This window comes from Mus caroli, unplaced genomic scaffold, assembly GCF_978045245.1.
Source record: "Mus caroli unplaced genomic scaffold, Mus_caroli_1 scaffold_4, whole genome shotgun sequence".
NCBI classification, from domain to species: domain Eukaryota; kingdom Metazoa; phylum Chordata; class Mammalia; order Rodentia; family Muridae; genus Mus; species Mus caroli.
The window spans coordinates 40,204,548-40,216,088 of NW_028227259.1; the positions used below are offsets into that span (position 1 = coordinate 40,204,548).

Consider the following 11,541-nt stretch of genomic DNA (forward strand, 5'->3'; position numbering starts at 1 on the left):
TGATGCTCACAGGCTGGGGATGAGATAACAGAGAAGCACTGATACTGGCCTGGCCATTTCAACCTTAGACGTCCTCATCATAGGACAGGAGCACAGGGAGCATGTGGGAAGGCTATTTTGTGTTCCAGCCAAGTTACACAGGGCCAGAGCAAATAGTGACTTCCTGTTTCTTATGGTTCTCCCAGGACTTTCCCATAACCCCTTGTGGCTGAGGAAAGAACATTTCCTTGGCCACCAGGATCATTGGTTAGAATATGCCTATCTGAACAGACAAGAGGAAGGCCAAGTAGTCTTCCTCCAGAATGGCTAAAAAGGACCAAAGCCCTGAAAACACAAAGTCACAGACAGAGAATGCATAACGCCATCACCCACTTTCTCTAACTATAATAAAATACCCAAATCTAGGGAATTTACAAACAATATAATCTTATTTGGTTCTTTGAGAAGGTTCATAGTCTATTCCTGAGGACATAGCTTTTGCAACGTAAGCCCCTCTTCATAAGTGCAGGGTGATTACAGTTCATTGTGGTGCTTAGAAAGGAGCACAAAAGACATTTGGGAGTTAAGCTGGGGGAGTTCTCTTCCCATGAGCAGAACGAGCACTATGATGAGCTCTAGGCCTCCACCCCACACCAGTGCCTCTTCTCACCATGGCAACCAAATACCTGAAGGCCTATAGGGCTGTGTGTACCTTCAGTGGCCTCATAGGAAGAAAGCTGATCATAGTTCACGGTTTAGGAGTACTTCAGTCCATCCGTCATGGCAGGACAGTCACAGGGGAAAAAAAGCTGCTCAACTAAGCAGTAGGAACCTGTGTCAGAGTGCCTCACAAAGCAAACAAACCAGGAAGTAAAGAGGGAACCCTCAAGGGTCTACTACCACTGTGGACTTCCAGCAGCTATGCTCCACTTCCTAAAGGCTCCACAACCACTTAAACAGTGCCACCTGCTGGGAAACAGGTGTTTGAACATGTGGACCTGTGGAGGACATTGCACATTCAAAATTGCACATTCCAATCAACACACACACACACACACAGACACACAGACACACACACACATACACACACACACACACACACACACACACACCTCTACACTCTCCACATTCCTCAAGTCTAAAATAGGATGCAGCTGCTACAAGCTTGTTTCTGCTGTTACACTCCTTGCTTGATATGTCCCCTCTGTGAAGGCATCAGAATCCCTTTGGTTCACCATTTCATCCAGCACAGCCACTGTGCCTGACATATACAGCAAGAATCTACTTGAGAAGATAACTGGTACCTGCTCAGCCAGCCTCAGGCTCTATCTCTCTGCAGCATTGTTGGTAGGAATAAGGTCTGAAGAGTTCTGAACCTCATCTAAGACACTGTAGTGGGTGGAATAAGGACTCCTTCGATGCCCTTATTATTGGAACAACCTACTGTGCTAAAGGAGCCACAGAAATATGGGGAAAGGGTTTGGAGGCATTGTGGTGAGATATTTGAGTAGGCTGTACATGTATGTGTGTGTGTTTGAACATAATTCCCAAAAAACACAGATGCCTCCAGGGCATCTGGGACAGGAGTAAAGGGGAAAGGGGAAGTGGTCACACATATATATTATGTAGGTTTCTTAGCATACTTGTGTTCTGATGTTTGTATAACAAGAACAGCCTTAAGACACACACACATCAAGATGAAAGCATCAGCTCTCCATGGCTGGGGAGATGGCTCAGTCAGTAAAGTTCCCATGTAAGTATGACAACCCAACATTCACATAAAAAAGCGATGATTACATGCCTGGAATCCCAGTGATGGGAATGCAGAGACTCAATGACCCCTGCAGCTCAATGGCCAGCCAGTCTAGCTGAATTGGTGAGCTCCAGGTCGATGAGAAACCCTGCCTCAATCAATCAATCAATCAATCAATCAATCAAGTGGGGAGTGACTGGAAAAGGGACCTGATATTGACTCCTAGCCTCCACAGGCACATAAACATATACATGCACACAAATGGGCACACACCCATGTGCACTCATACACACATACACACACACACACACACACACACACACACACACACACACACACACACACACGATGGTGCTCTATTCTAGAGGAGGAATAGTCCTTAAGGACACAGAAACCATCTCTTGCTCAGGACACAGGGTGTCCCTGTACCCACAGAAAGGATATAATATCCCGTGTGCACCAGGAGAGTCCTTGACCTCCACAGAGTCTGTCCCTTCTCAGCTGTGTCTTCCCAGGAAATGATCTGGAGAGCTTATTCAGTTCTGGGGGAGTAGAGAAGGCTCCCCATCTGCCAACGTGTCATTTTACAGAGTGATTTCTGAGTGTCCTGCCTAAAAGCCACCTTGGAACATCATGTGAATCATAACAGTAGCTCTGCTCAGGGCTTCACATGGTATCCTGGAGGAGCAGGAGCAGGCTTCCAGCGACACATGTGTCTCAGCTCAAACACACTGAAGATTTATCTTCCCAGCGCTGTGACATCAAATGCTATAGGGGAACTTGTTTGGAGCCTGGGTTTGGTTTTCTCTGTGTCCTGGATTTAGGGTCTGTGTTATACACACTCAGAAGTCCTGTGGCATTTCAAACGACCTCGGCCAGGGGATGTACTTGCCAGGAGCCACACAGACCCTGAACCAGGAAGGCCAGAGCATGCAGACTCCACATGCAGGGAAAAGGAACTGTTTGGTGATCCGCCCCCACCACACTTGCCCCAGGTCCAAGGTCAACTCTTTGAAATATTTTAGGGAGCACACTGCTGCCTACAAAACAGGAAGGGGCTGCTAATGATCTCTACCCATGGCTCTGACCAGGAAATAGATAAACAAATTGTGGGGACTGGCAGTGATGGCAGACATTGCCCAGGGTGAAGCCACCTGTTTACAAATAGGGAACAGGCGCCCAGTCTGGGGAGGGCTTCTCCCACAAACACGGGGCCAGGTATTCATCCATCCTTGTGGCTACCTCAGTTCTGCCTGCATCCAGGACGCTATGCTCTGTTTCTGTCACTGAGGTCACCACATGGGCAGCTCAGCCAAGTCTCTGAGGTTTGGTACCAGGCAGATCCAGACATGGGTCTACAGCTGTGGCACCACTACCCGCTATCATACTCCACAGAGACCCTCTAGTTGTCTAGGGACTAGAGTTACCCACACACCACGCTGCTTTACTGTGAAGCATGGCACCTGCATCTGTGGTTACCCTGATGGGTGCTGGTATCTAAGCAATAATCAGGGTCCTGTGAGTACCACCCTCACCCCTTGGAACACTTTCCCTCCTATGGCAGGGTCAGGCTTTGGCAGAGGCCATAACATTAGCTCAGGAGTCTTGGTGACTCCTGGTGTGGCAATGTTCCTGGCACAAGCTCTGCTGGCCCATGCAGCAACCTGACTCTTCTATACTGTGGCCTGAGCTGGGGACACTTGTCAATCCATTGCACTTGGTAGGGAAGTGAAGATGAATAAAGAAATTGATTCAAGGCTGTGGCCAGATAGGGGATAGAGACAGTCTGCCCCTCCAAAGACAGTGCTTTCCCCTTCGATACTGTTTCAGCCCTAAAAAGATACAAGCTTTCCCCTCTCTGTCCTCTGGAGCCTGCAGTGGGGACTCAGTGGTGGCCACACAGCAGAGAGCCAGAGGTTCCGAGGAAGCTTCTCCTCCAGACCCAGAGCTTCATCCAACAGTCTCCATCATGTTTAGTGGCTGCTCTACGGATGACTATATGCAGTCTGGTGGACTCCAACCTTAAATATTGTCCTGCCCAGCAGACTTGAAGGATTAGGGGCACCCTAGTCCTCCTTTACCCCGAATTCTGCTCCAGGAGATCAGCCAGCCTTAGGAAGCAGTTCTCACTCTGACTCAGGGGCAACACTGCCCTTCCTGGCCTCTGATCCAGTCTCCCATTCTTCCATCTCTCCCTGCTTCCTCTCCGACCCTCTCAACTGCTCTTTCTGTCCTGACAGAAATTCCTGGTGGAAAGTGAATGCCTGCTTCCTTTCTAGGTACCTCCAGCCCCCCAACTATGCACCCGCCCCCTCATTACAGCTTCTTTCTGAAAGAATCCAGTGTCCCAGACCCTATGGGCTGGGCGTGTCACATCCTTAGTTCCACCCTCCTTGGATGCCTGGCCCTGGCAGGGGCCCCACAGGAAAAAGGTTGGGAGCCTGAGCCCTCGATATCCCCTCAACGGCTATTTAAAAGGGGCAGCTGACCCAGCAGTAGGCACCAGGCACCATGTCACCAAAGACACTACCTCTGTTGCTGGTGGTGGTGGTGGTGGTGGTGATAGCCTGGCCTCTGGCAGTACAGTCCGCGCCCCCCACCTGCTACTCTCGGATGCTGACCCTGAGCCGTGAGATCATGGCAGACTTCCAGAGCCTGCAGGCTGCAGAGCCTGAGGTAAGTTCCTCACTTGCCTTTTGCCTTGGGAAAATAGATAGATAGATAGATAGATAGATAGATAGATAGATAGATAGATAGATAGATTAGATAGATAGATAGATAGATAGATAGATAGATAGATAGATAGATGATAGATAGATAGATAGATAGATAGATAGATAGATAGATAGATAGATAGATGATAAAATTTTTTTAAATACCAGATCACTACAGAGTCTAGGAATTCAGAGTTGCACATAACTAATAAATTAAGCTTCTTTAGGTTCAGTCTTTAGCCTGATGACCAACAATGTATGCTAAGGGGGTGATATACTCCTTATCTGCTGAGGAATTATGGGACAACTACTCAGCCCTCTGTCTCAGCTTCCTTCTCTGTAAAGAGAGGTGCTAACCACATCTCCCTGGGTGTGACAGGCGCTGAAAGATCCATTGACCACAGGGAAACGGACAAGTGTTAAAGCTGTTAGCCCTATCCTCAGACGAAGACTCCAGGAACTCAGGGGAGTCTCCTGATGGGTACTGCAAGGGGAGAGAGGCAAGGTGCTCATCATGCTTCTCTTTAATAGAAGCAAAACCCACCGGACTCCACCGAGCCTGGGTAAACTTCAAAGGTGTCACCCAGCTGCTTGCACATGCTTCAAACAGACCCAACGTTCCTCGGGTGTTGGACCTCAGATTATCTTAACACTTTGAATTTTCTTTTCAAAAGTTAAATTGCATTCATTACTATCTCGAGATTCAACAGGGTAGACGTAGAACAATAGGAAAATGCACAAAAGACCACGAGAAATAGTATTTGTAAGCTTGCCACCTAGAGGCAATCGCTGCTATAGCAATTGGAGGACAGCAACCACTCTGCAAGTTCCTTGGTGGTGGTGGTGGTGGTGGTGGTGGTGGTGGTGGTGGTGGTGGTGGTGGTGGCATCAGTGGTAAAATATGGATTTCCTAGCACTGATAGCTTTGCAAGCTACTTATTAACTCCACCATCCAGTAAACTTATGTTCTTTTGCGCAACACTTTAGACAGCTGTATCCTTAATTCTTACCATGAAACAGACACAGCACTGATCTTAGGGGCATATGGTGCTAGAGGGTAAGATCAGAGGCTAAAAGCCACAGAGTGGGACCAAGTGGAAGACAATACACTCAGCCTTCTAATTCACAGATGAGGAACTAAGTCATAAAGAAGGAAGACAGCAGCTCCAGGTCACACAGAGTCTCATAGAGGGAAGGGCACTAGATATGCAGGCCTTTGGTCCTACACACACACACACACACACACACACACACACACACATACACACACACACACACCATACTTCTTTATAGCGAGGTGTTATATCTTACAGACTTGGTTGTGTCTATGTTATAGCTTAAAGCTTTTACATAGATAAATATATAAAATATATTTATGCATATAATTTTCATATGAAAAGCTGCTATAAAACCAGTTTTCACATATATGAACACCTCATATCTACAGTACCATATAATGTCCTATGTATGTTTGTGCATGCCTGTACATGTGTGTTTGTGTAAAATAGTGTTCTCACCCACAGTATTGTAAAGGCTATGCTCTGATGTAAAATTCTGGGAGAGAATGTGTCACAATTCAAGAAGTTCTGTGGGTGCCATGGTATCAAGAAAAATCAAAGCTCTGGGGCCACTGTCTGGGGGCAGCTGTCAGGGTGCAGACTGTGACTAAGCTGTCCCTATGGTGGCCCATTCACTTGCTTTCTTCCTGCAGGATTCCTGTGTGAGGTACTTGCCCCGGCTTTACCTGGACATCCATGTAAGAGAGTGTTTCCTGGTGGGGTGGGTGGGGTGGAGTGGATATGAACTACCTCTGCTGCTGGCTTGAGGGAGCAGCCAGAGTTGGGGAAATGTGATGTTAGGGGACTCATGAGCTCAGTCCCTGGCCCTCCGGCTCCCCGTTCTCCCATAGCCCTCTCTTGTTCCCACTCTCAGAACTACTGTGTGCTGGCCAAGCTGAGAGACTTCGTGGCTTCTCCTCAGTGCTGGAAGATGGCCGAAGTGGACACTCTGAAGGACAGAGTGCGGAAGCTATATACCATCATGAACTCCTTCTGCAGGCGGGTGAGGCACTTGAAGACTGGGAGGGTTGGAAGGAGGGCAGAGGGAAGGACTTCCAGTCCAAGCAACCTTTCTATAACAATAGTCACCCTTGTTAAGTGAGCAGGACTCAGATTGGGCCCCCTCAACCTCCCATAGCTGCACATGGATGTCACATGGGTGGCTCACTCCTAGACCACTCCATAGACAAGGAAAAGTGCAAAAGTCAGAGGTAGCCAGAGGACACTTTCTGAAGGAGCATCTACGTGTGTGTGTGTGTGTGTGTGTGTGTGTGTGTGTGTGTGTGGAGCTGGTAGTTGGGAGGCAGGCACAGAGAGTTAACACTCTTATCCCATGATCCAGCCCCAAATACTGTTGAGTAGTGTCCTTTTTTCCTTCCCTGTGAGAGCACTTCTTCACACATCAGATGTGAGCTTGGACTTAAGAGTCCCATCTGGTAACATCAGAGGAAGGGTCCCAATAGTTACACCATTACAGTGTGACCATTTTATACTTTATACTCTCTCTCTCGCTAAGATACCTAGCAAGATAGTTAAATGTATAATTCTAAATTCTAAGTTCCTAAAAAAAAAAATACTGGTGTGCCTCTCTCTCTCTCTCTCTCTCTCTCTCTCTCTCTCTCTCTCTCTCTCTCTCTCTCTCTTTCTCTTTCTCTGTGTGTGTGTGTGTGTGTGTGAGAGAGAGAGAGAGAGAGAGAGAGACAGACACACACACACACACACACACACACAGAATATGACTGCGTGGTATATATTGACAAGTGGAGTCCAGCAGGAGGACATCAAGTGTCTTGCTGTGATATTCTCTGCCTGTTTCCTTGAGCTAAGCTGGCAGACAATAAACCCCAAATATCCCCCCCCACAATACTGGCATTAAACATGCATAGCCTTGCACAGCCTCTTACATGGGTCCTGGAAATTAAACTCAGGTCTTCAAGCTTGTGCAGAACATGGGTTTGCCTACTGAGTTATCTCCTCAGTCTCCCCCTTGTGTATGTGTATGTCTGCGTATGAGGGGAAATGCATGGGGGAGTACCTGTGTACACATGAAGACACCAGCCTAGCCAAGTAAGCATCCCACCACCACCACCACGAGTTCTTAGCTTGCTGACGCTTTCCCTATGACATCCCTTTTCGCTCCTGAACTCCCCTGGTTTGTTGTGGAGAAGGGAAGGTGACATTAGCAGAGTGCCTTCTGGTGCACAGTGTGCACTGCCTGGAGTGGCTGGAGGTGGGAACTGGTTCTGGAGTGGCTACACCCATTCATCCTATGCACCCACCCAGTCATATGTCCATCTGGTCAACCAAAGCCTGAGTAAATGCCAATGAGAATGTGAAAAGGGAAAGTGCCTGCCCTCCTTGGCACAGAGGTATATTTCTACGCACCAGGGATGCTCAGACAGCCTTGGGAGGTGACAGCAGACCTAGCATTGCCTACATGCTCCAGAGACACCGGCGGCAACAGTGCTTGCTTGTCTTTTCCAGGACTTGGTATTCCTCTCAGATGACTGCAGTGCCTTAGAATACCCAATTCCCGAGGCCACGGGTCCTCCAGACTGGCAGAGCTAAGCAGGTGGACCAGAAGAACAACCCAGAGGTCTGAAGTTGGGCCAGTTGTCCAGAGTTACACCCCCCACACACACCGAGGTCTACTTTTAGTGCCTCTGTTAGACCTGCCACATGTCTCTCTAGCTTCTGAAACACCAGTGAGGGTCCTACCTCTGGGCATGCTTTGTGCACAGGTTGGAAGCTCAGCTCCTAGGTGTCTCATTGGAATATCAGAGGCACAAAGAGGAAAGTGCACACTGGCTTCTCTTTGGAGAGCAAGCACCTTAGGAACAGCAAAATCTCATGCCTTTGTGACTGTTTTAATGAAATAATGGGACCACTCTTCTGTCTGGTCTCTGCTTACACCTACAGGGCCTTCAACTTTATGCTTCCTTCTTCCTGTGCAAGCTTTCCTGCCTCTTTCTCATTTTAAAGTGTTTTTACTGCTTTTGCGATACATTTACAAGGCTTTTATGTAGTGTAAACGAGCCACCCTTTCACTGAAGGGTGATGAAAACCAAATAAACCTCTGTCGTGAGGAGGAGGGGTGCTGCTGTCTTACTTCACAGTGGCCATAGATGGGTTTTCCTCACTTTTCCGCAGAGCACCTGCTGTGATGCACCTTCCCATGATGCAGTTGTTGATTCTTCTCCATCAAGCCCATGTCTCAGTCTGCTTCACCCTACATGTATAAATGGCTGTACCTAAGAGGTTGTGAGATGCTCTAACTTCTTCTAGTGACATAATGTCCCTTTGGATGTAACCATTGGGAAGAGATTGCACTGTACCCACGGGGGTGGGAGGGCACTACCCTGTCACAAGTGCCCCAGTCACAAGGCTCAGCTCTTACATATCTGGGATGGATATTGAAGGAAAATAATGGTGTGTTGAGTGACTTGACTTGCTCAAGGTCACCAGCTGTTGAGTGGGGAGCTTGGTTGATGCCAAGCCTGGAGATCCTAAAACCCATGCTCTCCCCATACTGGTCCCTGCAGGTAAAAACACATTGATTTCCTTAACTTTTTTGTTAGTTTGTTTTGTTTTGTTTTGTTTTGTTTTGTTTTGTTTTGTTTTGTTTTGTTTTTTGAGACAGGGTTTCTCTGTGTAGACCTGGCTGTCCTGGAACTCATTCTGTAGACCAGGCTGGCCTTGAACTCAGAAATCTGCTTGCCTCTGCCTCCCAAATGCTGGGATTAAAGACGTGCACCACCACTGCCCGGCTTGATTTCCTTAACTTAGGAACCCAGCAATAGACTCAGCAAAGCCCCTGGGTCCCGGGGATATTCCCATGTGTGGTTTGTGTCATATCAAGATCTGAGCTGTACAGACAAGTCAGGCTATTGTTGGGATCTCAGATACTCTGGCTCTCAGATGATTCTGAAGATAGCCTTGGTAACACTCATTCTGCCAGTGTCATAGGACAAATGCAACAAAGTGACACAGACATGACTTTTTATCAGAGAAATGTGTGGGTTTGTGGTGCAAGAAGCTATGCTCTGGGCTGAGATGCAGCAGAGTGGGTATTCTTTAAAATCCAACATCAAATTCTCCCTTGCTTTCTACTGCTATGGCAAGGCAAGTCACTCAACCCACCATTAGATTCCTTCAATGCCCATACCAGATGTGTAAGAGCTGAGCCTTGTGACAGGGTACTGCCTTCCCCGTGGGTACCGTGTTGGCCCAGTTCCCAGTGGTAAAATCCAAAGGGACACTGTGTCTCCAGCAGAAGTTGGAGCGTCTCCCAACCTCTTAGGTACAGCTACTTATGCAGGTGGCCACAGTGGTTCTTAAACAAGTCACCCCAGTCTCCCCTCAATACAGATATCTTGCTATGTCCCAGTATCTCTTTCCTTTCATGGACACTAATTGTTGAGCTATGGCCCACCATTACCCACTACGACCTCAAGTAAGCACACTGCCACTTCTTTGAGCTCCTAGCCCTCAATACCATCTTAATTTGATAGCCTTTGCACAGATTCTACATCCAAATAAGGTCACACTTACAGTTGCCAGAGATATACACCAGTCTATACACAATGGAAAATAACTTTTTTGTGACTCCATCACCACCATTGACATATGGATGCACTATGCCTGGAACAGGGTACCCTCAACCTTATTGAATCTTCCCCATGGCATTGCTGGGTAGAAAAGACATTATCAAACATCGTCTCCGGTCACAGGAAATTCTCAAATTCAAAGTTAGCATCGAGCCCCACTAACAGGTGGTAGAGACGCGACTCCAGACATACAGATGAGTGATAAGTCTTGCTAAGTGTCTGATAATCCCTTTTCAATCTCTCAATAGCAGAAGCAGACCACTGAGGCTGGGCTTAACTTAAGCGTTGTTTCAGATGTCTATGTGCCCATTTCTTCTATGGTTCCCAAGGGCTTGTCATTCACTTAACAGAAACCAAAATGAAAAGTAACAGGCTCCTTTCTACAGCTACCCAAGGAGATGGAGATGGTCACAGACTCAGGGACAGCAGAAGAAGGAGCATGTGAGTTTGGGAGGAGATGGTGGGGGTTGGATTTCTCAGAGGATTCCAGGTTTTAAAACTGGTGAGCTATAGTGGGGCAAAGGCACAGGCATGAGGCTCCAATGTGGAAAACATGGTAGAGTTGGGATATGAACAACACAAGTGCCGGTCAGGCCCATCCAGGCAGAGTCTTCTGTTCCCAAACCATCTGCGGGATCACAGAAAGGAGAGTCCGTTCCCCTCCTAGCAGAAAACTTGGTACCTGTCAGTTAAAACGGAGGTCAAGCTTTTCAACCCAGTGCATCGGAACCAGCAGATCTCCGTGCAGCATTTCTTGTTGCTAACTGTGGAGTATCTGATTCTCTGCCATTTCCTGTTACCCGTCACTCACGGAGTCATTGTCTTCGAGCTCCCTGAACGTCCAGATCAAAGCAAGTGAGACACCAGCTTGCAATTCTCCAGCCACTGCATGTCGAGGACAGATGTCAATGTTGAAAGTATTCCTCAAGTCACTCTCCACCTTATATTTTGAACTAGGGAATCTCACTGAGCCTGGGGCTCACCTGTTTGGCTAGACTACCTAGACACTCCACTTGTCACCAGAGCCATGTCCCCAGCACTAGGGTTACAGATATATGTACCTGTCCTCAACAATCACTTTACCAAACTGAACCACCTTCCCAGTCCCCACCCTACTGTTCTATCTGGAGAATGCTCTGGAGATGGCTGTGCTTAGTAAGCTTGCTAAGTTCATAGTGAGCAAAGGCAGAAGGGCAAATCGCGAGTAGCAGATAGATGATATCATCAAATCGGGAATCCAGCAGAAATGACAGGGAAGCCACTGAAATGGTCACCCTGGGGTTCCCAATCGAGAGATTTCTTCCCCATGGAGGAGATTCTGGCTTCCTGTTCCTACTAATCATTTTGGGGTCTGCCTGGGTGTTTCTGGATGATGTCAACGTTGAACTGGTGCACTGAGTAACTGGTGTGGTGAAGCCTGTATAGCACAT

The 11,541-nt window shown here is 47.7% G+C and overlaps 1 protein-coding gene across 2 annotated transcripts; it reads left to right on the forward strand.

The window, feature by feature from the left end:
- The first annotated feature begins 4,243 nt into the window (after positions 1-4,243).
- On the forward strand, positions 4,244-8,744 carry Cytl1 (cytokine like 1). Of its 2 annotated transcripts, XM_021163624.1 has the most exons (5): positions 4,244-4,408; positions 6,158-6,202; positions 6,379-6,507; positions 7,989-8,100; positions 8,655-8,744. In XM_021163624.1, the coding sequence occupies exons 1-4, from the start codon at positions 4,244-4,246 to the stop codon at positions 8,070-8,072; spliced, it is 423 nt and encodes a 140-aa protein (XP_021019283.1). In that variant the 3' UTR covers positions 8,073-8,100; positions 8,655-8,744. The 2 variants fall into 2 exon arrangements, with proteins under 2 accessions (XP_021019283.1, XP_085692304.1); XM_085836178.1 differs by lacking the exon at positions 8,655-8,744 and having other exon boundaries at positions 7,989-8,563.
- Positions 8,745-11,541: the final 2,797 nt, after the last annotated feature.

What these genes read in the sequence shown, in the direction of transcription:
- Cytl1 (XM_021163624.1), top strand. Translation starts at nt 4,244, where the DNA reads ATGTCACCAAAGACACTACCTCTGTTGCTGGTGGTGGTGGTGGTGGTG. An exon ending in TGCAGGCTGCAGAGCCTGAG is followed by an intron (nt 4,409 to 6,157) that starts GTAAGTTCCTCA and finishes TTCTTCCTGCAG; the next exon opens with GATTCCTGTGTGAGGTACTT. An exon ending in TGAACTCCTTCTGCAGGCGG is followed by an intron (nt 6,508 to 7,988) that starts GTGAGGCACTTG and finishes TGTCTTTTCCAG; the next exon opens with GACTTGGTATTCCTCTCAGA.